This window comes from Lepidochelys kempii, chromosome 1, assembly GCF_965140285.1.
Source record: "Lepidochelys kempii isolate rLepKem1 chromosome 1, rLepKem1.hap1, whole genome shotgun sequence".
NCBI classification, from domain to species: domain Eukaryota; kingdom Metazoa; phylum Chordata; order Testudines; family Cheloniidae; genus Lepidochelys; species Lepidochelys kempii.
The window spans coordinates 153,603,160-153,626,761 of NC_136380.1; the positions used below are offsets into that span (position 1 = coordinate 153,603,160).

General features: G+C 40.5%; 1 protein-coding gene across 13 annotated transcripts in view; it reads right to left on the minus strand.

Annotated features, from left to right (window-relative positions):
* Positions 1–235: 235 nt before the first annotated feature.
* The window catches only part of BCOR (BCL6 corepressor), a 68,029-nt gene continuing 44,662 nt past the window's right edge, over positions 236–23,602 (minus strand). For 6 of the 13 annotated variants that reach the window (XM_073358437.2, XM_073358372.2, XM_073358401.2 and 3 more), the window contains 7 exons: positions 21,988–22,316; positions 21,157–21,426; positions 14,019–14,185; positions 5,112–5,257; positions 3,464–3,541; positions 3,099–3,249; positions 236–1,755 (listed from right to left, as the gene is read on the minus strand). In XM_073358437.2, the coding sequence (XP_073214538.1) occupies positions 1,461–1,755; positions 3,099–3,249; positions 3,464–3,541; positions 5,112–5,257; positions 14,019–14,185; positions 21,157–21,426; positions 21,988–22,316 (1,436 nt within the window). In that variant the 3' untranslated portion in view covers positions 236–1,460. Of the gene's footprint in view, positions 1,756–3,094; positions 3,250–3,463; positions 3,542–5,111; positions 5,258–14,018; positions 14,186–21,156; positions 21,427–21,987; positions 22,317–23,602 lie in introns of those variants that run through there. The other 7 variants (XM_073358444.2, XM_073358427.2, XM_073358483.2 and 4 more) reach the window with 3 other exon arrangements.

The following is a 23,602-nucleotide window of genomic DNA, read 5'->3' on the forward strand; positions in this document are numbered from 1 at the left end:
TAATGTACCAAACTTGAACACTGAATCAAAAGACCTAGACAATTAGGAAAGTTAGATCCACATTTGGAGGCCAAAACCCCCGGATCTGGAAGGATTTGGTTTCAGGATATTTTGGTAAGGCACTTTATAAAGGTATGAAGTTTAAAACCAGGAATTTGGTTCAAGGCTGTCTCTTATGTAACAGGAGAGCACACACGAAGTGCCCACAGTGTGCCCACATACTCGATGCCTCTATACAGAAATTATCTAACAGAACATCTACCCTCTCTCTTGTTTTTTTCCCATTAGGAACCACTGAGAAAAAAAATTCAAATCAGTCCAACTTTAAAGATGACAAGTTGGAAAAACATAGTAAATGGATTCACCGTTCTTTAACGAAAAGGTACTCCAGAAAGTCTTGTGACTACTGTTTTTTTAAACGTCTGTCCCTGTAAAAGGCTCATGAGATATTTTTCTTTTGACCTTGACCATAGAAGGCTAATATAGATTCATCATCATATTTTATAAATGGCTCCCCAGCACCTGAGCCATTCCTGCTTGGCTCCAGTAAATGATATCAGATCCTCCTTTTACAAACTTTAAGAAGCTAGTTTGTTTTATAATCATGCACAGAATAAAACTCATTTCAACATCTTCATTTTCTCAACAGTTTTATTGCCTTTAAGAAAATTTTTGTAAAATATAAATACAAAGGCAGGAGAATTTACTTACAAAGTTAAAACACAGATTTCAAACGTAAACACACAATTCAGAAAATTTTAGTTTATGTACAGTTTCAAGCAACTTCAACATATGTTAGTTTTTCAATATTTTACAAGATACAGAAAAAATAGTTCAAAGTCTTCTTTAAATAAAGAGCATAAAATGTTTAAACATATATAAACAATCCGGTTTGATGTGTGAAAACTAAATTTCACAGCTTTTAAATTAGGATATAAAAGTTCATACAATTAGTTGGTGTATATGGATATGGTTTTAATTTATATTACAAGCTATTGAATTATATTCAATAGTGCTTACCTGGCCGAAGCAGGTAATTCTGTAAACAAAAATAATATCATGAAGTGCCTTACCAAATTCTATCTCCCAAACAAGCCACATGACTTTGATCACATCACCTATAAAAGTATGTTCTGTGTAATCAGTGCTTTGTATGAAACAAAGTCAATGTGTGGGTGTGTTATATTTTTTAAATGTGTTCCAAGTAAAAACAAAAAGTATCCCAAAGCCTGTGTGCATTTAAAGAAACATTATATAACAATTTTGTAAAAACTGATTAAAGTTCTTAAAAAAAAAAAAAAGTCCCAAAGTCCATCAAAATGGAATTCAAATCTCTTATATAAAGGAAAGATATTTTAATATTTAATAGTGTCCTTTCTTTACAGAAACAATTGCATTTTTAACACATATACATAAAGAATTAACTTTATATGGTACTATACATTAAATAGCCTGGTGGCTCACCAATGGATATCAGAGAGATCATCATCATCTGGATGCAACCACTCAAGTGAAGATCCAAGTAAAGTCTGAAGTTCACTTGTAAACTCTACTAAGTCCAAGAGTTCCTTGCTTTCTGGATTGAAAGCTTCAAGGTCCTTAGCACAAGAGAACAACTGACTCAAAGACGTCTGTTTGTAAAACTCTGCCTCGGTGATCGTGACAACTTCTACATTAGGGAAGTTGCAACGGAATATGCGGGATGACATTTTCAGCCTCTTTACTATGTCCGACAGCAATAGCCAGTTTCGTGGTCTGCAGAACAAAAAAAAAGGGCTTAAATAATTGACATGAAGTTATAATCCTCCTGCTTATGTAAGCAGTAGCTTTACATCGTATGTCAAATCCTGCTCACCATACTCCTGCAAACACTTTTACTTGCATCAGTGAGACTAGCTGTGGGATTAGAATTTAGCAGTGTCCAGCTGCATGTAGATAGACATGCACAAAAGCCGTGGATGACATTAGTATTCATGTGACAGGCTAGTCATATGATATATCAACACAGGCCTTGACCCCGTAAATTGTGGTTCATAATTTTACACAGGTGAACAGTCACACTGACCACTACTCACATGTGTAAATGTTTACACAATGAAGCCTTGCCTTTTATTTAGCAATCAAGAGTTAGCTTACAGTTAAATAATCAGTATCTTGGGCAGCTATGAATTCTAAAAAAGCAATTAATGGGAAAAAACAATGGATTTTTCAGATTAATATTAAATACTAAATATTAAATTCAATTTTTATATTTGTCAAATTTTGATTAATGAGCATTATTTAACCACAGTCAAAAAAAGCTAGTCCGACATGGCTTATAAACTCTTCAGAAATAATAGGTTGTGAAGAAACACTGTAGTTTTAAGTTCTGCAACTGTTGCAAACTATGAACAGTTGTTTACTGAGCTGATTCACATTTAGGAGATACTACACAACTAACACAGTCCAGGTTTCTGCTTGTGATTAACAGTGTTCCTATATCTGTATACAACCAATATGCTATAAGCCATTTCTCGATGTGTTTGATCCAATGCATTATTCATGGGTCAAATCCAGCTTTGCACTGGAGCATTAAAACTGTAGTAACGCTGCCATGTTGTCACTCATGAAGTGTCTATTAAGTGATAAAGAGATGCAAATTCACAAGGAAAAATTTCAAGATAAAATGTTAAATTACTTAATATTAATCTGCCAGAAGCAAATGTGTTATTTTGGGACCATCAAGATCCTTTTTTGGGTGGTGGGAGGACGTTTGATATATCTTGGGTTAAAACAGTAATTCACTCTTTTCTGGGATGTAAAACCAGCTATCTATGCTAACAGCATTTTGTAAAGCACTTTATACTATGGCAAATACAGTCAGCACAAGCAGAATGTTTAGACTGCAATTTCTTTGCGTACCCTTACGCTTTTGGAACTCCACCCTAGAACTGACATATCAGCTTTCTTCCCTACCACCTCACACAGTGGCACATGGCATGAATAACTGTACAGAAATACAATGTAGAGTTTAAATAGTGCCTGAATGCTGCTTTTAGAATAGCACAGACTCCTGCTACCCCAAACAGATTATTTCATAAATCGGTATCAGTTCTTACCCCTGAGAGAGAGACACTTGGATATTGTAACATGGCAAGAGAGGCCCATCTGAAAATTCAAATTCAAACACATCGCTAAAGCCATCTTCATCCTCATCACTTGGGCCAGGGGGATTTGCCAGGATGTCAAAACCAGATTCATCTTTTGGATCTAGTTTAAAAAAAAAAAAAAAAAGGCGGGTCCAATCAGCATTAGGTGTATATTGCAAGTCTTGCTTTATCATCCTGTAACTGACGCAGTAAATAAAACTAGACACTTCCCTTCAAAACTTCCTCTGGCATATAGCAAAAGAAACTCCCCCACATGCTAGATAATGTTTTGAAACTTCTTCACATACAAAAAATAAAGGATAACATTTGCTCACCACACACAGAGCTGCCACAGAAATCCCAGTACAAACCAGGGTCATCCACACTTCGACCTTGCAGGTCAGTTAAATACTCTAGAGAGGGAAACAACAACAAAAACAAACTAATCAGAATGGAAAGCTGTATGATACACTGCCCGCTAAGCTTGCCAGAGTCACAATATGCATTCATACCTCCCATCTAAAATCCACAACATATTCTTGATGCACATACTATGAAGAATACCATTCTTGTGACTATTCCTGGAATACACTTTTCTCATCTCCCCCCAAGCCCTAGGGGTCCCTTCCACCCCCCTCAAAATCCTCAACAAAACCCAACTCTTTGCAGAGACAAATTTTGACCCATGAATTCCTGAGCTTTACACTGCAGCACCTTAATTTTCTGAGAGATGCAATCTTGAGCCCTTGAAAAAAAATCAAATTTTTCCATTCTCCACAATTTTCAAAGATAAGGAATTTGGGAGGTAAGTAGCAGACATGAGAAGGGAAAAGGTTTTCACACTACGGGCTGGTCTTCACTGGGGATCCAGGCTGCTGAGATCGATGCAGAGGCGGTTGATTTAGCAAGTCTAGTGAAGACCCCCCTAAATCGATGGCAGAGCACTCCCTGGTCAACTCCAGTACTCCAGCTCTCCGAGAAGAGTAAGGTAAGTCTATGGGAGAGCATCTCCCATCGACGCAGTGCAATGAAAACACCAGGGTAAGACGACCTAGGCTATGTCGACTCCAGCTATGTTATTCACATAGCTGGAGTAGCGTAACTTAGATCGACTTACCCCAGTAGAGAACACAAGTCCTAAGGTTACATAACTGTGAGGCAGTATTTAGTTTGTGAATAGCCTTAAATTTTCGGGCATTTACCAATGAATAAGATGGAAGTACATTAGGATTAATTTGGGAACGCCAACCCATTGGACTCCAATACAGACCTAAAGCAACTAACGATTCCACAAACAGTACCATTTTGTATTTATACACAAGTATTTAAACTCGTTTGTTACAAACAATAAAAGAATAGGATATTTTTCAGTTGTGAGCCAATGAAATGACAAAAGGATTTTCAATTGTGTTTACCTTAACAGGGAAAGTGAAGGTATTAAAATAATTCCACACCCACCCACTCCATTTACATATTCAACTCCTTCATATCATAGTTTTTTTAAAAATAAAATGGTAGGTTGAACTTTTATAAAGGTGAAAACTAAGGGGAGGAATAAAAAAAATTCTCTAAAACTTGACACTAAAAGGTAAAAAATCTGTATCACCTGAATAGCTGTAACGAATTATACTTAACATATTGCTATAACATTTGGTAATTTTATTTTAGTTTCAAGTAAAATTTTATGTACCAATAGAAACTACACTGATCAATGTCCAATTAGCTGGTCTCCAAACCATAAAATCTGATGGCAGCATATCACACATCCCACATAGCATATAAGACGATAGTATCCATAGACATGCTTCTAATTTCTACCACTCAGTGTTTTCTTGGCAGGCAAAATATAAAGTCTGTTAAGTGTGTTCTAGTAATTGTTATTTACATTGAACAATAAAACTTTGGTTGTTTGGCGCCTAGGAGGCAGAGACAGGAAATGTCACATTACATTCACAATAGCAGACAGAGTATAGAGTTACTCACCGGTTAGAAACGTTTCCATCAGTTCACTATGTGTCATTTTCACAATAGTTCTACCTGAGTAGGTAGCAAGCGTTGGATCAGCGCCATAAGAAAGTAACAAGCGGACAATTTCTAAGTGATCGTTTTCTACTGCATCATGGATCGGCCTAGGAAAAGATGTCTTAGTGTTAAAATTTTAGAAACAGTGGGCCAAGTTTACCCCCTTTCCCCAGTGTAAATAAGGAGTGACTCCACTGACTTCAGATTATATATGGTACACACACACACTTTATATATACACACAAGACAAATTAAAAAATCAACACAGAACTATCAAGAGATCTACCAGTCACTACCTTGCACCGTTTGCTTGTGCATCATCATTTCATCTTTCCCCACTGTTTCTTTTCAGAGCAAAAGCAATTTGGAAAAAGGCACTTTTGCTATATGCCTGTACATTGCCTAGCACCTCTCAGTTGTTACTGTAATAATTACACTGATATAATGAAGTGCAGAATTTGAACAAATTTGTATCACCACAATATACTTCACTATAGGCAAAGCACAACAACATTCCAAATTTCAGCCAATTTAACTTAATTGGATGTGCTGGGGAGGACACACATCTACCCAGAGGATAGCTGAAAGTCAAAGTTACCCAAGTTTCAGAGTAACAGCCGTGTTAGTCTGTATTCGCAAAAAGAAAAGGAGTACTTGTGGCACCTTAGAGACTAACCAATTTATTTGAGCATAAGCTTTTGTGAGCTACAGCTCACTTCATCGGATGCATACTGTGGAAACTGCAGAAGACATTATATACACAAAGACCATGAAACAATACCTCCTCCCACCCCACTCTCCTGCTGGTAATAGCTTATCTAAAGTGATCACTCTCCTTACAATGTGTATGATAATCAAGTTGGGCCATTTCCAGCACAAATCCAGGTTCTCTCAACACCCCCCCCCAAAACACACACTTTAGATAAGCTATTACCAGCAGGAGAGTGGGGTGGGAGGAGGTATTGTTTCATGGTCTCTGTGTATATAATGTCTTCTGCAGTTTCCACAGTATGCACCCGATGAAGTGAGCTGTAGCTCACGAAAGCTTATGCTCAAATAAACTGGTTAGTCTCTAAGGTGCCACAAGTACTCCTTTTCTTTTAAAGTTACCCAAAGGTTCTAACTTAAGTACATAGGAGCCATCTGTGAAAACCTGCCATGAATTAAAATGTCACAGTATATTTATTTAAGTGGTAGTTTATATATATTCACAGCATGATTAATAAATTCCACTTGCAGAATACTATTAATCTAAAAATCAAAAATGCTGCATTAAGATTAATATATAGTGTAAAGTTACATAATAAAGTTAGAAGTTTTACAGCAACAAACATTAAGAATGTGAAAAAAAACCTAAAAGTATCCTTTGAGCCTACAGAAGCAGTAAACTATTGTGCATGCCTATAATTCTAAGTTAAGACACCTCCCCCAAAATTGTAATTAATATCTGTCTTTAAAAATACAGAGTCAATGTAACTGGAGTTATTTGAAAGTCAACATACTACACCATTGATCTAATGAGCAATAGGTCTTAAAATCCCAGCTTTTAGAAGGAAGTGAGTAGAGGAGGCATGTAGATCCAGAAGAGGTGTTTACATTCAACAGACTCTAAAGCAGAGTAAATTCACTTTCTCCAAGAGGTAAGAGTCCTTTTATAGGCTTCCACTTTTAGGCTACCAAATAGGAGCATTGTTACCGCTAAACATGACACACAAGGGAACTTAAGCTTTCAAACTCAAGTATTTCCAGACACAAGAAAAAGTAAGATACTGTTTACAATTACAGGTTTCAGAGTAGCAGCCGTGTTAGTCTGTATTCGCAAAAAGAAAAGGAGTACTTGTAGCACCTTAGAGACTAACAAATTTATTTGATCATAAGCTTTCGTGAGCTACAACTCACTTCATCGGATGCATTTAGAGTGTAACTATCAAAACGGTGTGCGCTTTTTATTCAATTCTACACTATACAGTGTCTTATACTGCCCTCATCACGGTAGCATCCAAGTACCTTCCAGAAGCAAACGATGCAATGTGACCAACATCCGTCATACGTGATTCTGTCTCGGTCTCATTCCCCAAATAGAAAATCGTGTTAGTGTGGTATCTTACTTTTATAAATTTTATGAACACGATTCTGTGTGTTGATATTAGACAAGCAAGTGGAAGATGTGTACCTTGCACTTTTGTAGAAGTTGGTGAGGTTTGAGGTGGTTCTTGGTTCCTGTGGAAGCTTGTCCCCCAGTTTTTCCACAGGCCACTGAGAAAACTCTGCCTCTACTATACAAACAAATTTACCCTTTCAATGGACAGCTCAACTGTGCTGAAGGAATGGAGTTGTCACATCTGGTCCTCATCCCACAGCTTTATGAGAACTTTTAGATATCCTGGCCCCAAACCAATGAATGCCTTGAAAATGAGGATTAAGACCATGAAGTTGATATGGTATTTTAGGTCATATCATAGATTTTTAAAGCCAGAAGGGACCATTATGATCATCAACTCTGACCAGCATAACACAGGCCACAAAACATCACCCAGTAATTCCTGCTTCAAGCCCGTAGTGTAGTGAGCAGAGAACCAGTTCAATCTGCTTCTGGTGGCCCATGCAGCTGAGGCTGTTATGGACAAGAAGAAATTTTGGAGTTTCTTGCTTCTACACTCCTCTGGCACAACAGAACTCTGTACAATAAGGGCAAAGCCTGTCTGTGCTGGAGACAGAACTTTCTCAAGGGCTGGTCTGAGACAGTGGAGTGAACTCCCCCAGAAAGCAAGGATCACCACAAACCTCACCACTTTCCACTCCAAATGCAAGGCACATTTCTTTGACCTTGCCTTCTCCAACACAAAACACATAGCAACATGCATTAAAAAGAGACAACCAAATATAAAACCCTACCAAAACAGGACACTCCATTACCCATGCTTTTCCTGCTGGGGAGGACAAGAGAACAAACAACATGTGAAAGATGTGTAGCCAAGTGGCTTAATGTGCTACTGGAAGGCATTCCAATACTATGGTGATGAACATGGTGTAAGAACGTACATAGAAAGAAGAGAAGCTGAAGTCTGAGTCACTGGCCCATATGTGATTGCTGAGCTATTGTATATATTTGTATTGATAATAGCAGAAGGGACAACCTCTGAACTATGTTGAAAATGCACACAAGGTCTGGTACCTGTAGGGGACTAAAGCAGATACTTGCTGGCTAGACGGGATGAACACTGATAGCAGGTCAGAGTTAGACTGTTTGCAGACATTAAGTACAAATTTTCTATTAGTGACATTTATTGGAGCCTTAAACTTTGAATTCTTTGGCTTTCAGTGTCTTATTATGATTTTCTAACAATTATTTTTATTGATATTTATTTACAATCTTAACTATGTTTTAAAGAAGTGGTTTGTCTGAGATGTTCCTCAAAGCCTTTCTACACAAGGAACATTGTGCAGAAGTTGCACTAGTGTTACTAAATCAATGTAGTTGCCCTGAGGGGGCCTCCTCAGGGGAAGCAGTATCGGATCTGCTGTACTCTTCTATGGAGGCATGCTGCTCCTGCTCCATGGGTCAACCAGATTGTGAAGAGGTCTGTCACAGCAGGTCTGACTGAGCATAGGAGATCAGAACACCTGCTGCATTCAGTGCCACTCCTCTGGGGGCAGGCTTGGCTGAGGCTATGAGCGATGGGCTCAGAGGACCATCCCTGCTCCTCTATCTCCTCCCCCCTACTGGCCTGTGATGATTGCAGCTTGCTGTGCAGAGCAGCTGTCTAACTCACCTCCCCTCCCCTCCCCCCGCAGCAAGTGACCTGGAGGAACTGCTTCCCCTACTTTAGTGCAGCAGGAAGCCTGCACAGGAAGCAGCTGCTCTTCAGGGCCTCAGAGCCCTATCTTCTTTGCGCGCACACACCCCAGTGGCAAGCAGAACTGCCTGAGCTTCCTTACCCACCCTCCATCCCTCCCTGCCACGGAGAAGCGCCTCTTTTTTGTCTCCCTCGGCTGTCCGCAGTTGGGTGAGAGAGGGGGAGGTGAGGAGGCTGCTTTTTTAAAAAAGTAGCAGGAGTGACAAGTTAAGGTGGCTTGAGAAAAAAAATGGGATACACAAGACCATGAAGAAGGGAAGGGAACAACACAGGGAAAGGTTGAGAGAGAGACAGCAGGAGGAGGAAATGAGAAAAGGAAAGAGTACACCACTCAGAACAAGAGGAAAAATATATCTAGAGATAGGGTAGATAAAGAGGAGGAAAGATGGGAGAATAAAACAGACAGTCGTTGCACTGTAAGCATACGGGGTTAGCAAATGAAGTCCCTACCAAAACAGTGTAAAGGCACAAGCAGGTACTAATATTTATACTGATGAAGAGGAGATAAGGAGATTTCCTGTTTCAAGTGGTGTTTATTGCCCTCTCTGTAAGCTGCTAAAGTACTTCTGCCAGGGATGACGACTTTTACCTCTGGCCCATAAAGATACACCAGAATGCATGAAATAATAGTTATTTTACAAAAAGTTCCCTTGGAATCCCCATACAGGGCTTTATTCACTACCACCTCCCACAAAGTATTTATTTTATGGGAATTTCAAAAGGAATTGCTACCTATACCTACGGGTACAATTAAAGTGGTACAACCTGTGTGTAGACAGGCCCTTACAAAAGCAGGAGGTCCCTCCTTGGGAACAGGGGTGGGCTGCCAAAGCAGTAGCATCCTACACAAAAGCATGGATTCAGATTCTCTCCCATGTATCACCTCTTCTTATCTCCTCTTAAATTAGGAAAATTTGCAAGCAGAGGTTTATAATTCCATCACTGGGTGCTAGCAATACACATGCCATTCAAGTTTTGTGCTCAGTCTTTATGACGCCATCAGAATTCCCTTGCTGCAACGGTAGCCCTGTAATTTAGTAGTTTGTTATTTTATTAGGCACTGTAGTGTCTCCGTGCCAGATTTTTATTTAAATACATCCCTTTATATAAGGGGCTACCCTATAAGAGCATATGAGGTGCAACCTGCTTGGAGGGTGGCTACTCCAGTTGAAGTTCCTCTAGTAAAATTAGCTGTTACAGGAGATCATCTTGTCAAGATTAACACAGGAAAAAACATAGGAGGACACCAGTTTTGGCTTGGTCCTTAGGAAGAGGACTGACTAAATTCAGCTGCTAAAAGAACAAAAAGCTGACCGTGAAGAGTGAGTCTAATGTCCTAGTGAACTGACCACAGAATCTGTGACAAGAGAGAGAGCCTGGTAATAGAAATGTATGGTTGCAATGTGCATCAGACTTCAGCATCCCCAGCGTAAAAACTTTTAGGTTTAAAACAGCCTGCATCTCAGCTGAAGAATGTCTGCTCATCATGAAAAAATGGAAAAGTGCACATTCGTTGTTACAAATAAGAAGGAAGAGATAAGGCCCAACATGCCAATAATGGTACTTGCAAATATCAGATGGCTGTCTTACATCCGTTGTTGAAACGGAATACAGTTAAGAGCATCTTTGAGACACAACTTAAAGATCTCAATCTTTTCTACAATAATCTTTGATTAGCCAATAGTTTAGCAACAAAATAGACACGTATTCGCAAAGGCTGACACTACAGCAATAACTAAGTATTCTAGTGAACATCCACCTAGCACTGGATTTCTAAAACCACATTTGACACCCAAGATCACTGTATTCAATACCGGCTGGATTCTGTCACCTTTGTTCTCACTGAATTAAACTTTAATCCACAAGTAGTATCACTGGTTTAAATTATTACTCAGTGGGAGTATGGGTAACATGACTGTGCCCTACTCATGACACCAAAATGCAGTTGCACCCTCTAATTTCTTCTGTTACTCAGGTTTTTTTTTTTTTTTTTAGTTCAGCAATATTTCATAGGATTTGGACCCTTCAAAAAATATAAAAAGGTAAGTAATAAACAAGAACACCCAAATATTACTCAGGAAACTTTCTTCCATTCATGTACTTTGCCTTATTTTCTATCTTAAATATGCATATCTAAAAACGCCAGAGACAAGAGGAGACCGCCCAGTGACTTATCAAACCAAAGTTATTTTTTGAAGTACACATCACTACAGTACCCAGGCACTCAACATGAGGAAAATTATATGCATGACAATTATACATAGCAGACTTTACAGTGATTTCATAAAACCCTCAGATTTCAGGAAGCCACAAAGACAGCGTCATATCGTTCAGACTCCAGCAATAACCTCAGCTGTCACATCTTTTCATTGACAGAGCCAACCAACAGAGCTGACCAAAGGTAGAAGGCAATACAATTCAGATCCTAAATTTGGTTAACTGGGATCAATTTGAAAGCCAAGACAGGCAGACCAGAGAAACAGATAGTGCACGTAGATGTGTCACTGTGGGTTGGCCTTAAACTCACTTCAGCAATCTGATGGAACTCTGAGAATCATTGGTTGGCAACATCAGCGTTCCCCATCAGAGGGCAATAATGTATATTTACAAAAAGAAAAGGAGTACTTGTGGCACCTTAGAGACTAACCAATTTATTAGAGCATAAGCTTTCGTGAGCTACAGCTCACTTCATCAGAATGTATATTTAGTTCAGTAAAAAATAAAGCAGTCAACATTTTGTATTTGACTACTGTTCCTTTGATCTGATAAGTGGAGAACATACTTGGTAGCAGAAGAGATGAAAAACACAAGGTGGCTGAGAAAACCCCTCCCCCCCCTTTTTGGGGGGGGGGGGGGGGACATACAAGCTTACAGGAGAAAATACAGTTCAGGCTCCAAGGGAGAAACGGTATTTGTCTTATGACCAGCACTATCTTATACTCAGATACAAGCTTGGCTATAGAAGCCAAAACAGAGGAGGAGATGATCCTCCTTAAGGAATCCTTCACAGAAACTTGTGCTCTGTATCCTGCTGAACTTCAAGAAACAACCCAGGCAGATCTGATTTGGAATAAGCTGTCCTACTCAGAAGCCTTTGAAACAGCTAAGAGAATCTGCCACCAGGAAGCAAAGGGAACCACAGGATGATTTCTGAGGGCAACACCTATGAGTGAGCTGTTGAACAGACAAGCTGATGATAAATTGTATTTTAAGACACATTTTTTCCAAAACACGTCAAAGAAATATGACTAGCTCCTGAGTGCATACGTACTAATATTTCTTCCCTGGCATAACTGGAATAATCTCCATTTGTGAATTTGAACTTATACATACTAACAACTGTTTGGAAACTTTCTTAAGTCATTTTTCTATACGGATTATTTTGGCAAGTGAGCTAGAAGCCATTTAGGATTCTTTTTTATAGCAACCTTACTTATGCGTGACTGATTTAGGGAGTCCCAGAGATGATATCCAAACAAAAAACCCTCCACCAAACTCTTTTCTGTTTAAGATCTCTCCCCTTTGTATTTTTAAGAGGTGGGTCATGGGAAAGGAATTTTTTACTATTCAGCCCTAGATTAAATGTTTCTCCAGAAACATCTTTCCAAACTGATGGGCTGGTAATGACAGACCATCATGGACTTCTAATGGACCATCTCTAGCAGGACTCTTGGAGCTTTGTTTTTCTGAATCCTCCCACCAACTATTTCAAGCTGATATGCAAAAACTTTTAAAACAAAAAAGAGACAGTCATAGTTATGCTAATTTTATGTCCTGGGTAGAAGGTGGGATATCTGATAAAACATTCAAGTTAACTAACTGCAGGAGCACCTTCCCCCTAGGATTTTTAAAAGAAGTAGAATATAAAATAACCTGCCCCCAAGAAATCATGCTCCTTAATATATTTAAGAAAAGTTGTCACCAGATCAGAGGATGAACCATTTACAATTAAATTAGATAAAGAACTTTCTTAGCACAAAGAGATATACATTCAAAGCTTGAGAAATCATGCATGGCAACTTCCTCAACCCCCACTTACAGAAAAAGGCTCAGCATCTACTCAAAACAGGAACTAAATGCATATGGGGATTCTGAGGAAGGCAAAATATGCCAGCAGAGGAACCATCAACTCAAAACACCAAAGGAACAGATCTACTTTAAAAATTATCTTGTTTGCTGAATTAAAAGGAATTTGTTTTAGATTAAAAATAAATCAAATTAGAGTATCAAGACACACAAATATAGCTAATGCAAGAGAGGCTCTCAAATAGAGTGTTGCTGGGCACAAATTTTAATGGAGCAAAAACACAACTTTAGCAAAAATAAAGGATGTGGAACGTATAAAGAGGATCATAGCCTTCAGGTATCGTTTCCTCTGGATGTTCAATAAGAAACTCCATAAAACTCCAGAGAACCAAGTATACTATTTCCTAGAAAAATACCAGTATATCAAACACTATTAAAATTCATAGGTAAAACAAGCGGTAAATCAAACAACCCACAATACAAAAATGTGTCTCCCACAGTGGAAAAGAAAGTGACAGGAATGTGAAGATTCTCTCACATCAGTTTTGGACAACAGAAAAAAAAAATGAATTGACGGTTAGAGGCCAGATGTGCTAAAGAAACATGAAAAGGAGTACTTGTGGCACCTGTAGCTCACGAAAGCTGATGCTCAAATAAATTGGTTAGTCTCTAAGGTGCCACAAGTCCTCCTTTTCTTTTTGCGGATACAGACTAACACGGCTGCTACTCTAAAGAAACATGGTGTAACTACTTCACAGGAGTTCTAAATTTTCCAGTGTATAAACTTTAGCTAACTCCAGAATTTACAAGACCAAAGAGTGATAGATCTAGAAAGCACACCAACTTTTGGAGAAATTAATTTTCTTTAATCATTCTTTCAAAACAGCTAATACCATGTATGTGACATTTATCCCATCATGTGTTATTTCATTAATGTGCCACAAAGCACTAGTTATTTTATCTTAGTAACTATAACATTGCTAACCTGGTTCCATCCTGAGCGCTGCAGTTAACATCAGCCCCATACTCTAGGAGATGTCGCACAATGCTCAGCCAGCCTCTGGCGCAGGCCTCATGGAGGGCACAATAACCTGCATTGTCACGATGATTTACATCACAGACCTTGTTTTCCAAACAATACAGAACCACTTCCTGAAAATAGAGAAGGGGGGGAGAATAGATAGGTCATGTTATTTGTTGCTGTGGAGATGTGCATACCTTTAACATGTTTGGGTTCTCTCTCTTTGAATGGGCAGTCTCAGGTTGGAAAGAAGTGGAGGGGGGGAGGAGGAAAGAATCATGTGGTTCTCATCCCCATAGCAGTAAAATTTTAAAAGCCAAAGACCGCTGTTTTTTCACAAGCAAGGCAGCATTGTATTGCGCAGCACTAAGATCTCTATGCACACCAGTGGGATTTTCTGCATTAACTAATGGTAGAAAACACAGAGAAAGGATGTACCCATTTCACACTAAATTATGGCTTCTGTTTCCTCAGAATTTGCTTGATGTAAACTGTTAGAAAGGTTATTAATCTTATCCCCGTGTATTAAATATGTATATGAAAATGTTCCAAGCACAGCAGCCATGTATTCAATGTTAGCTTGATAAAGAAAGTTTGTAAAGACATGAAGGACAATGGTTTCCATTAGAAAACTAATCATAAGAAAATCCTAGCTCCAATGAAGTCAATGGAGCCAGAATTTCACCCATAGTGATTTTCTTCATTCAGAACTAGAGCCAGATGCTCGTTTCCAATAAATAACCTATCACTGTGGGAAGCCATGTGGATTTAACACAATTCATCTTGCAGTCAAATTTACCATGGTTGAAGGCCTAGGCCATCCTCAGCTCTGTGCTCTCATGCAACCTTGAATCAATGACTGCTCCATCAGTCAACCAAAAATTTGGGAATAGTGCAAGTTTCATTTATTTTTGTGGGAGGCACAAACAAATGATGCAGTAAGTAAAACAGCTCATGTGCTCTAAGATTAGCTGCAATCCATTAATTTTGCATTCTCTACCTTTAAAGGTCAAGCAGTGAACTATCCGCATGTTTATTTGGAAGCAATGTGGGGTAGTTTCCTTTCTCAGACAGGAAGAAATAAAATGCTGGGCTCAATGCATAATATTCTTTCAGTTTCAAAATCTACCAGAAACCCTACAATAATCTGTGCTCTTGGTATACCTGACCTGAGAATTGGTATCTAGGATACAGCATGAAGCTGTTCTTTTAGCAGGCCCTCACTAACCAAACTAAAGTGGATAGCAGTAAGCTAATGAGCTGTCTATCCCAGCCAAGGAAAGAAACCCAGTCACATGACATTGGGATCAAGTGCATCAGCCACTTACTGCTGGTGCACTGATCAATTTACCTCTATCTCAGTCGTCTGGTGTCTCACCAACCAAAAGCTTTATTGTTCCTATTAATAATTCTGAAGGCCAAAATCAAAGAACTATGGTCTTTACCTGAATTCCCCCATGCCTACCTGAAAGGGTCTGTATAATTAATTCTGGAACCTGAATTTGCTTTAAACATAAAAAATGTTGATTGAAAATTTTCAGACTAAGGGATTTTTACTTTGGTAGAAATTCATGTGTGCGTGCAGACACACATTTTAAGGGACATCATAAAAGGGACTGATTAAAAGAAAATGGTTTGTTGTAGCATTTTAGTAATTTTTCACTGCAACAGGGAAATAGTAATGTTGGTTTCAAATATAATACTGCTCAACTGTATATAGTTAAACACAATTGGCCAAATTATGCACTCAGATTTGCATTTGCTTATTCGAAGGTGGAATGTGGCACAATCCTCTTTAAAAGATGAGTAGCATGTAGCCCACTTACTGGACTAAGTATGAAGCCCTTATTGGTTGCAAACTAGCTGACTTTTAGCTAACAGCAGTTCCTATAATATTGAGCTGTAGTTTTAAAATGCAGTTACCCTTTAAAACAATTTTAAGCCTCCAAATTTAGTTTTTATTAATTTTATTTTTATTTTTGTAAAAAGGAAAGACTTTCTAGGACAAAACATTTACTGGACCAAAAGCTAATTTTGTTGGACAAGTTCATCTTAAGAGGCAACAAGAAGAAGGTTATTAACCACAAAATGTAAGCATGAAGACCATAAAACTCTACATTGTTAATTAATTATATGCCTCATTAACATTTTTTTAAAGATGATTTACTCAACTCGTAGAAATTTAACCATCACTGCTGAATGTATGAACGTGTGGCAGCACAAACATTTTGGATTCATAAGCCTCCTTCTCTTTAACCTTAGAGAAAGGTTGTGAAGCTCGCATGGGCTAATTTAGATATATTCATGTGGCCCATTTAAACCAGTGATCTGAACATCACAAGCTTAATAAATCCAAAGAACCAGCTAGCTTGCCACCAGCAAAAGCTATACCATAGCTGTTTTCACTGCCTGCAGTTTCTTTAGCTAAATAGTAATGTTAAGGAAAACACCACATATTTAAAAAGCTTTAAGTTTTAATTCTATCCTCATTATAAAATGTAACATGCCCGCCACAACTTTAACATATTTAAAATAAAGAGGGCAGATCTTCCCCCCACTCCCAGATCTTAATGGGAATCTCTCCCTTTCCACATGAAAATGGAGGTCAGTTTTCTCTGTGCAACATGTTCTCTCACCCTAGACCCACAGATGGCTATATGGATTATCCTCCACCCAATCTAGTGTGGAAACCGCTGGATAAGATAAGATAACACAGCTGAAGTCTGTATTCTCTTTTCTGCTGAGCCACTCTGCACCATGGAGGTAGCCTCTTCTCGACCTTACGGGGGGGTGGGGGTGGGGTAAACCCAGGGGAAGCGGCCGCGCAGCTCCAATGCAGCCTCGTGAAAAGGGGACTAGGGAAGAACAACAACATGTGGCTGGGAGGTGGCACAGAAGCACAAGGCTTTGGGAAGATGGTCCTAGCCTGCAGGGCATCCTGGGAATCCATGGATTGTTCAGGCCAAGCCTCCTGCATGATCCATAATGAGGCAAACCCCATCCTCGATCTCCACTGAAACAATGGGGAGAGTCCCTGAGGGGAATTTCAGTCCTCTTCTTCCAGGCTCCTCCTGCATTTATTGCCCTCCCCTCATCAGCTATCAGAGGTCTCCCTAATGCCGCTGCCTTTCCTGGCATGATGTAATCCTGAATTGACTTAGGGAGAAGACTGTTGAAAACTTTCAGGTACAAACACTAACTAAAAGCACCACGCAGAATGAAAAGGAGTATTTGAGCTCAAATCAAATACAGTACGTAAGCCTTTAGTGTGTGGCTTTCTGCTCCCTACAGGCAACAACGAACAACAACAACAAAAGAGTGTACTTAAAATTGTACTTAAGTCATTTAAATAAATATTTATTTAATGGATCTGGTACAGAATGTACTTATAATACTAATATCCTAGTTAACTAAGGGCCTGATCCAAACCGCCTTGAAGTCAATGGAAAGACTCCCATCAGTGTGCTTTGGATCAGACCCTAAAGACATATAGGGCCAAAGACTACTCCACCCTACTTGCTTACGTAGCCCTATTGGCTGCAGCCAGGCTACACATCTGCCCAGATGAGAGCCAGATTTATCACTAGATACTTTATCCCTGTTTCACGCACACTCACATACACAAACAAATACTCCAATCTAGGGTAAGTGACAGTCATAGTCATCTACACTGTACTACGCAAGAATTAGAACTGAAAATGTTCAAATATGGTCAAGGAGGTAAAGTAAGCCTTCATTTGAAGACAAGTAAGTGGACAATCTGGGTAGGGGCTTGCAGAGATTCTAGAGCTTCCAGTGCTACTCGGCCCTATTGCAAAAAGAGACCCCTTTGCTGCCAAACATAAACCACTAAACTTTCTGAAATTCCAGGCATGTTCTTTACTCTAGTCATCTACAACAGGGTCTGATGGCAGGATTATAAATCATCATTCAGAATGGGAAGGTGTTGTGGGAGAGGGGAGACAAAAGCACATTACCTGCTAAGAAAGCATAGAGGGAGAGAATAGTTTTATCAAAGGCTTGTAAAGCAGTGTCAAATACATTGCCTTCATTTAAAACATTGCATCAGTGTTGTACCCCCCTTCAGTATTATTTGGATGTGTCCACACTGCAGTAAAAAAAACCTACCACATGGCCACGGCTGGCCTGGGTCAGGTGAATGGGGCTTGTGAAGCTCAGGCTGTGGGGCTATAAAACTGGACATTTGGGTTTGGGCTGAAGCCTGGGCTCAGAGACCCTATAAGGGGAAGAGGGTCTCTGGAGCCCAGGCACTAATGTCTGCACTTCTCTTTTTAGCCCTGCAACCCAAGTCCGAGTCAGCTGACCCAGGCTCTGAGATCCGATGCCACAGGTTTATCATCGCAATGTAGACATACCATTATAAACCTGAAGAAGTCCTCCCCATTTTCAATTCATGTGGCTGTGCAGAACTGGCAAGGGAATGAGTAATGACAACTGAGAGCCTCTATCTACAAGGACACTGAAAAGGGAGTTCCAGTAATTTTTCTGGATGAAGCTAAATTCCGATTTTCCAGTGAGCCTCTCCCACTGTTTCACTGAGTACAAAGAGCAAATGAGAGTTAGATGTAACATAAGCATAATGGGGTTCTTAGACTTATGCTATGCATCATTCAACTATACGTCTACTGAAGGCTCCCTGCATGCACATATCATTTATTTCAGCAGATGCAACCCCAGAACATGGACTACAAAAGGAGGACCTGGTCCTAGGTGGAGAGAAAGCTAAAAAGGGGCCTCATTGTCTTGCTTTGCACAGAGCTCTGAAAATCACACAGCTAGTCTTGCATAGAGAGACAGATGAAGTGTCTTTTAAACATATATTTGGAGTTATTTGCTGGGGACCTACAGAATGATACACTGAGCTCTCTCAGTATACTTGGATATATGCGCTCTAGATCGGGGTGGGCAAACTACAGACCGCAGGCCAGATCCTGCCCGCCAGCCATTTTAATCTGGCCCTCGAGCTCCAGCTGGGGAGCGGGGCCTGGGGCTTGCCCCGCTCCGGCACTTCAGCCGGAGCAGGGTCGGGGGCTGCTCTGCGCAGCTCCCTGAAGCAGCAGCATGTCCCCCTTTCAGCTGCTATGCATAGGGGCAGCCAAGGGGCTCCACTCCACATGCTACCCCTGCCCCAGCGTTGCCCCCGAAGCTCCCATTGGCCGAGAACCATCTGGCCTCGCCTCCACATAGGAGCTGGAAGCAGCGGGACATGCCACTGCTTCCGGGAGCCACTTGAGAAAAGAACTACCTGGAGCCCGTTCACCTTACTATGGAAGAGAGTTTTAGGCTCTGATTCAGGGCCATCCTTACCCATACGCAAAGTATGTAGCTGTGTAGGGCACTAGGAAATTTGGTGCACCAAATTTCCTGGTGCCTTGCGCAGCTGCATGCTGCTCCAGCCCCTACTCTGACCCAGCCCCCCTCCCCTGAGCTTGGCAGCTGGGCTAGGCCAGCACTCACCGGCAGCCAGAGTACAGCGACCCGGCCTCAGCCGCACTGCCGGTGAGTGCTGGTGGGTGGTTCCTCCCTGCCCCCCAAGCCAGCCCCGCCCCACGAAGACCTGGAGCCAGCCCCCTCGCTTCCACCCCCCCACGGCAGCCTGGAGCCCCAACCCCGCAGCTGGGCTGCATAGGGCCCCAGAATTGCTAGGGACGGCTCTGCCCTGTTTCTACCCAGACGTATGCATGTTCTTAACCTTATGCACTGTGTGTAGTCCCATTGGCTTCAATGAGACGACTCAGAGCGCTCACGAGCATCACACAGCAGTATGACATGGGAACTGTGGTTCAGAGACTCAGCTACTGCAAGAGCAAGAAAGACTCTGGAGCATTAAAAAAAACCCTATGTTTAAATTTCAGGTCCCATGGGAACAGAAATAATGCAAATTATGAAGATTCCCACAGCAACTTCATAATAACATAACTTCTAGCTAAAGTAAGAAAACCCAGAACTAGAATACGTGTTTGTCTAGGCTAAACGAAAGATTTTCCAGACTCAATTCAGCCTTCCAAAGTTGGAACAGGCTTCTGCCTAAACAAAGGTTCCAAACAAGACAAAATCTTTATGGGCTAGAGCAAATCTTTCAAGCTGGACAGGCCTCTGCTGAAACCTGGCTTCCAGGCTGACTCAATCTTCAAAACTGGAGCAAGCCTCTGTCTAACCCAAGCTCCCAGGCCAAACTGCCTCTTTCAAAGCGAGGGCAAGTTTTATAGCTCCTTATCCCTGCTCTGACGAATACCATCAAGTCAGTAATCACACACTTGTGATGAACCACTTTTGTCACAGCAATACTTTGTAAGATTGAGACCCTAATAGGCTATTACAAAATGCCACTATATTTTCCCCTCCCCCAATAAATAAAACCATGTTTCTGAGACCTCAGAAATGGTGGATTCAGCAACTGATTTTTGTAGAAGCCAGGTCTGTTTGTTTAGAGACGTATAGATGCTGAGAAGCGTCCAACTCTAAAAACATTCAGAACACTTTCTGCAATATATCCAAACACACAAGTGGACATACCAAACATTACATTCTGGCTCAAACATCAAAACTGTCCGTTTTCTTTTGTAAATTACATGTCCAAGGAAAGCAAAACCACAGCTCATTAAAGCTCTCCATACACCACACGGAACATTAATTTGTGATTTTATACAGTGTCAGACAATATAGCGGTGGGGTTTCAACCCCTTATAAAACCTTCTATGTAGGAGTCCAGTTCTCAAGGCACTGCATGCCCTCCACTCCCAGCAGCTATGACAGGAGTTCAGGGTGCACAGCACCATAGGTTTAGGCCTGACTTGAACACCCTATGTCCAAGAGAGTTATCCAGTTTTGCCCCTCACTATCACTGTAAACATTCAAATTAAATGATGCTTTAATGCACAATAATAATAACAACAACCCCTCAAAGAGTAGAAATGCATAAACTACAAATCTGTTTGTAGCTACCTCATCAGTGCACCAGGATTACAAAAACTAGAATCACAAAGTGATTTTAGTCCTGTGTACAAAAAAAAGAGGTTTTTTTAAAACAAAGCAAACAGCTCCCGCATCTCAATTCAGAGTATTTAAAAGGGATTCTTGCCTCATATCCCAGACGAGCTGCCCTCTGTAGAAGAGTTTCGCCAGCATTCTTATTGACAATAAGTCTTCGTGCTTCAGGCGGCATGGGACGACTTGGGGTGGTCTCCTGAGGGGTGCTTGCAATCTGCAACTGCGAGGGCTGAGAGACAGGTAATAATGAGGAAGTCTGCTGCAGGCGATCATACAGCTTCTGCTCATATGATTTGGCTGGTGAAGAGTCACAGTCTGAAGTAGGCTCTGGTCGCTTTCTGAATCTTCTTGTTACTGTGACCTGTCAAAATCATTATTGGATTTTTCCCCCCTTTTTTTAACAATACACTGATGGGAATATATTTGGCCAGTTAAGAATTACATTTCTGTTCTCATTACAAAAATCTACTACTGTTACTAAATGTACAACTGCTCAGTCTTTATGCCCGCACTAGGCTTTATCTCAGATACACAAAGAGAACAAATTCGTAATATGCAAAGAGTAAAAAGGGGGAGGAGTTTGAATAAAATTACAGTCCACCTTCGCTAGAACATCCTTCATAATAATGACCCTTTGGCTAGAACGACCCCAATCCCTAGATCCACCTCGACCCCTGCCGCTGCGGCGAGGGCTGACAGCATAGCTGGAGGAAATGTCAGCCGCCCTCCTGCCCCGGAGGCAGGACTTTTTCACTATAAAGAACGCCTAGTTCTAATGAACAAATGATTTGGATCCCAATAGGTTTGTTACAGTGAGGGTGTCCTATATTTGTACATGGCACCATAACATGTTAGCTCAAGTAGGCTGGCTCTGCTGTACACTCTGTGTGGTTAGTGGATGATTAAGTCCAAATAAAGATACCTTATCTTCAGCGTTTTCAATATCTGTGGTGTCATCGCCTGTCAGGGATGATCTCCTTCTCCTCTCCTGTAGTGCCAAGTGTTTTGTTTTACACTGACGTTTCCCTGATGGCTTCTCGCACTCAGAATCTCTCTGCAGCAGGGATGTAGCTTGGAAATCCTCCTCTTCATCTGTGCACAGCACATCTGTATTCTGGATCTCTTTAATTTTCTGCTGTTTGGCAGCCAACCTCGAGGCTGGAGTACAGCTTGGCTGAGTCTGCCTTTTGCTGTTTGCATTGGTGGATGAAAGGCTCTTCACTGGCGGAGAGACCATGAATAAAGGCAGTCCTAAATGGGAGGAAAGGCATTACATGTTGCATGGTGTGTTGAGAGGAAAATGCATAGTTAACACTTAACACTAACTCCTTTCCTGTTTAAGAGATTCACCAATTACATTTTCAAGTCATTAATATTTTAAATTTCCACATTCAAAATGTAAACATGCTAAGTTTAAAATAGTTGTAATTGTCTGATAAAACCACTACAGGAAATTCTCTATCACTATTGTGCCTAGGTACTGCAGAGGCCTATCAGTGCACTGATATGCAACCTACACACTGGAACCTCTAGCCCGAAGGGCAAAACAAGGAGCAGAAAGTCTCAGCTGTGAATTTCCTGGCTTTGGTGGGTGTAAATGACAAAATTAGTTTCCTTACCTGTAATTGTCTTATCTGAATGGGAACTCACCTTCTTCATCAGGCTGGGAACTTCTGGGCTTTTCTGCCTTTTCCAAGTTTAAGTGGCAGGCAAGAGGTTTGTTGTTTGGTGGGGGGGGGGGAGATATTTTGTGTTCTAGTTAAAGAAAATAAGAATGGGCATACTTGGTCAGACCAATGGTCCATCTAGCCCAGTACCAATACCAGATGCTTGAAAAGGAATGAACAGAACAATTATCAAGCGATACATCCCATCATCTAGTCCAAGCATCTGACAGTCAGAGAGGGTCTTTGGCGGAGACCACTGAGGGAAGACTCAAAGGACTCTATCCTCAAAGACAACAAAGGATGAAGAAAGCAGCATGTCAGTGTTTTAGCGCTTTCAAAATAATTCTGAAATAGGCTTGCTGTGACTTTCTGCCTACAAAGTAGATGGATTCCTAGTGGAGTGAGCAACTAGATCTTCAAGACAACTTTGATTAGATGCCCTGTAAAACTGGAAGATGAATTAAATAAACTATCTACATACAAAATATTGTGATGCTTTATCCCCTTTCTACATTTCCCAGAGCATTGGGCTTCCTCAGGCTTTAGTTCTACAGAAGTAGAATTTTACATGTAAAGTGTGTAGTTTTTCTAGGGCGCAAGGGGGTCTAGGATAAAGTGAGGGCAAAGAACATGATAATTTTAAACAGAAATCTGAATTTCTCTTAGGAACAGAATTGGGGCTGACCTCTGAACCACCTTCTTTGGAAAAAATTAAAGCAAAGCCGTCTGATGAAAGGGGACAAAAGTTTCCCATCCTAATGGCTACAAAGAAGGAAAACTTCAGTCAGATTTTATTGAACCACTTTCTGAATCACTGGGGGAAGTGAGAGAGATTGCTGTTTTTCTTCCTAGATCCACAGGTTCTAAGAC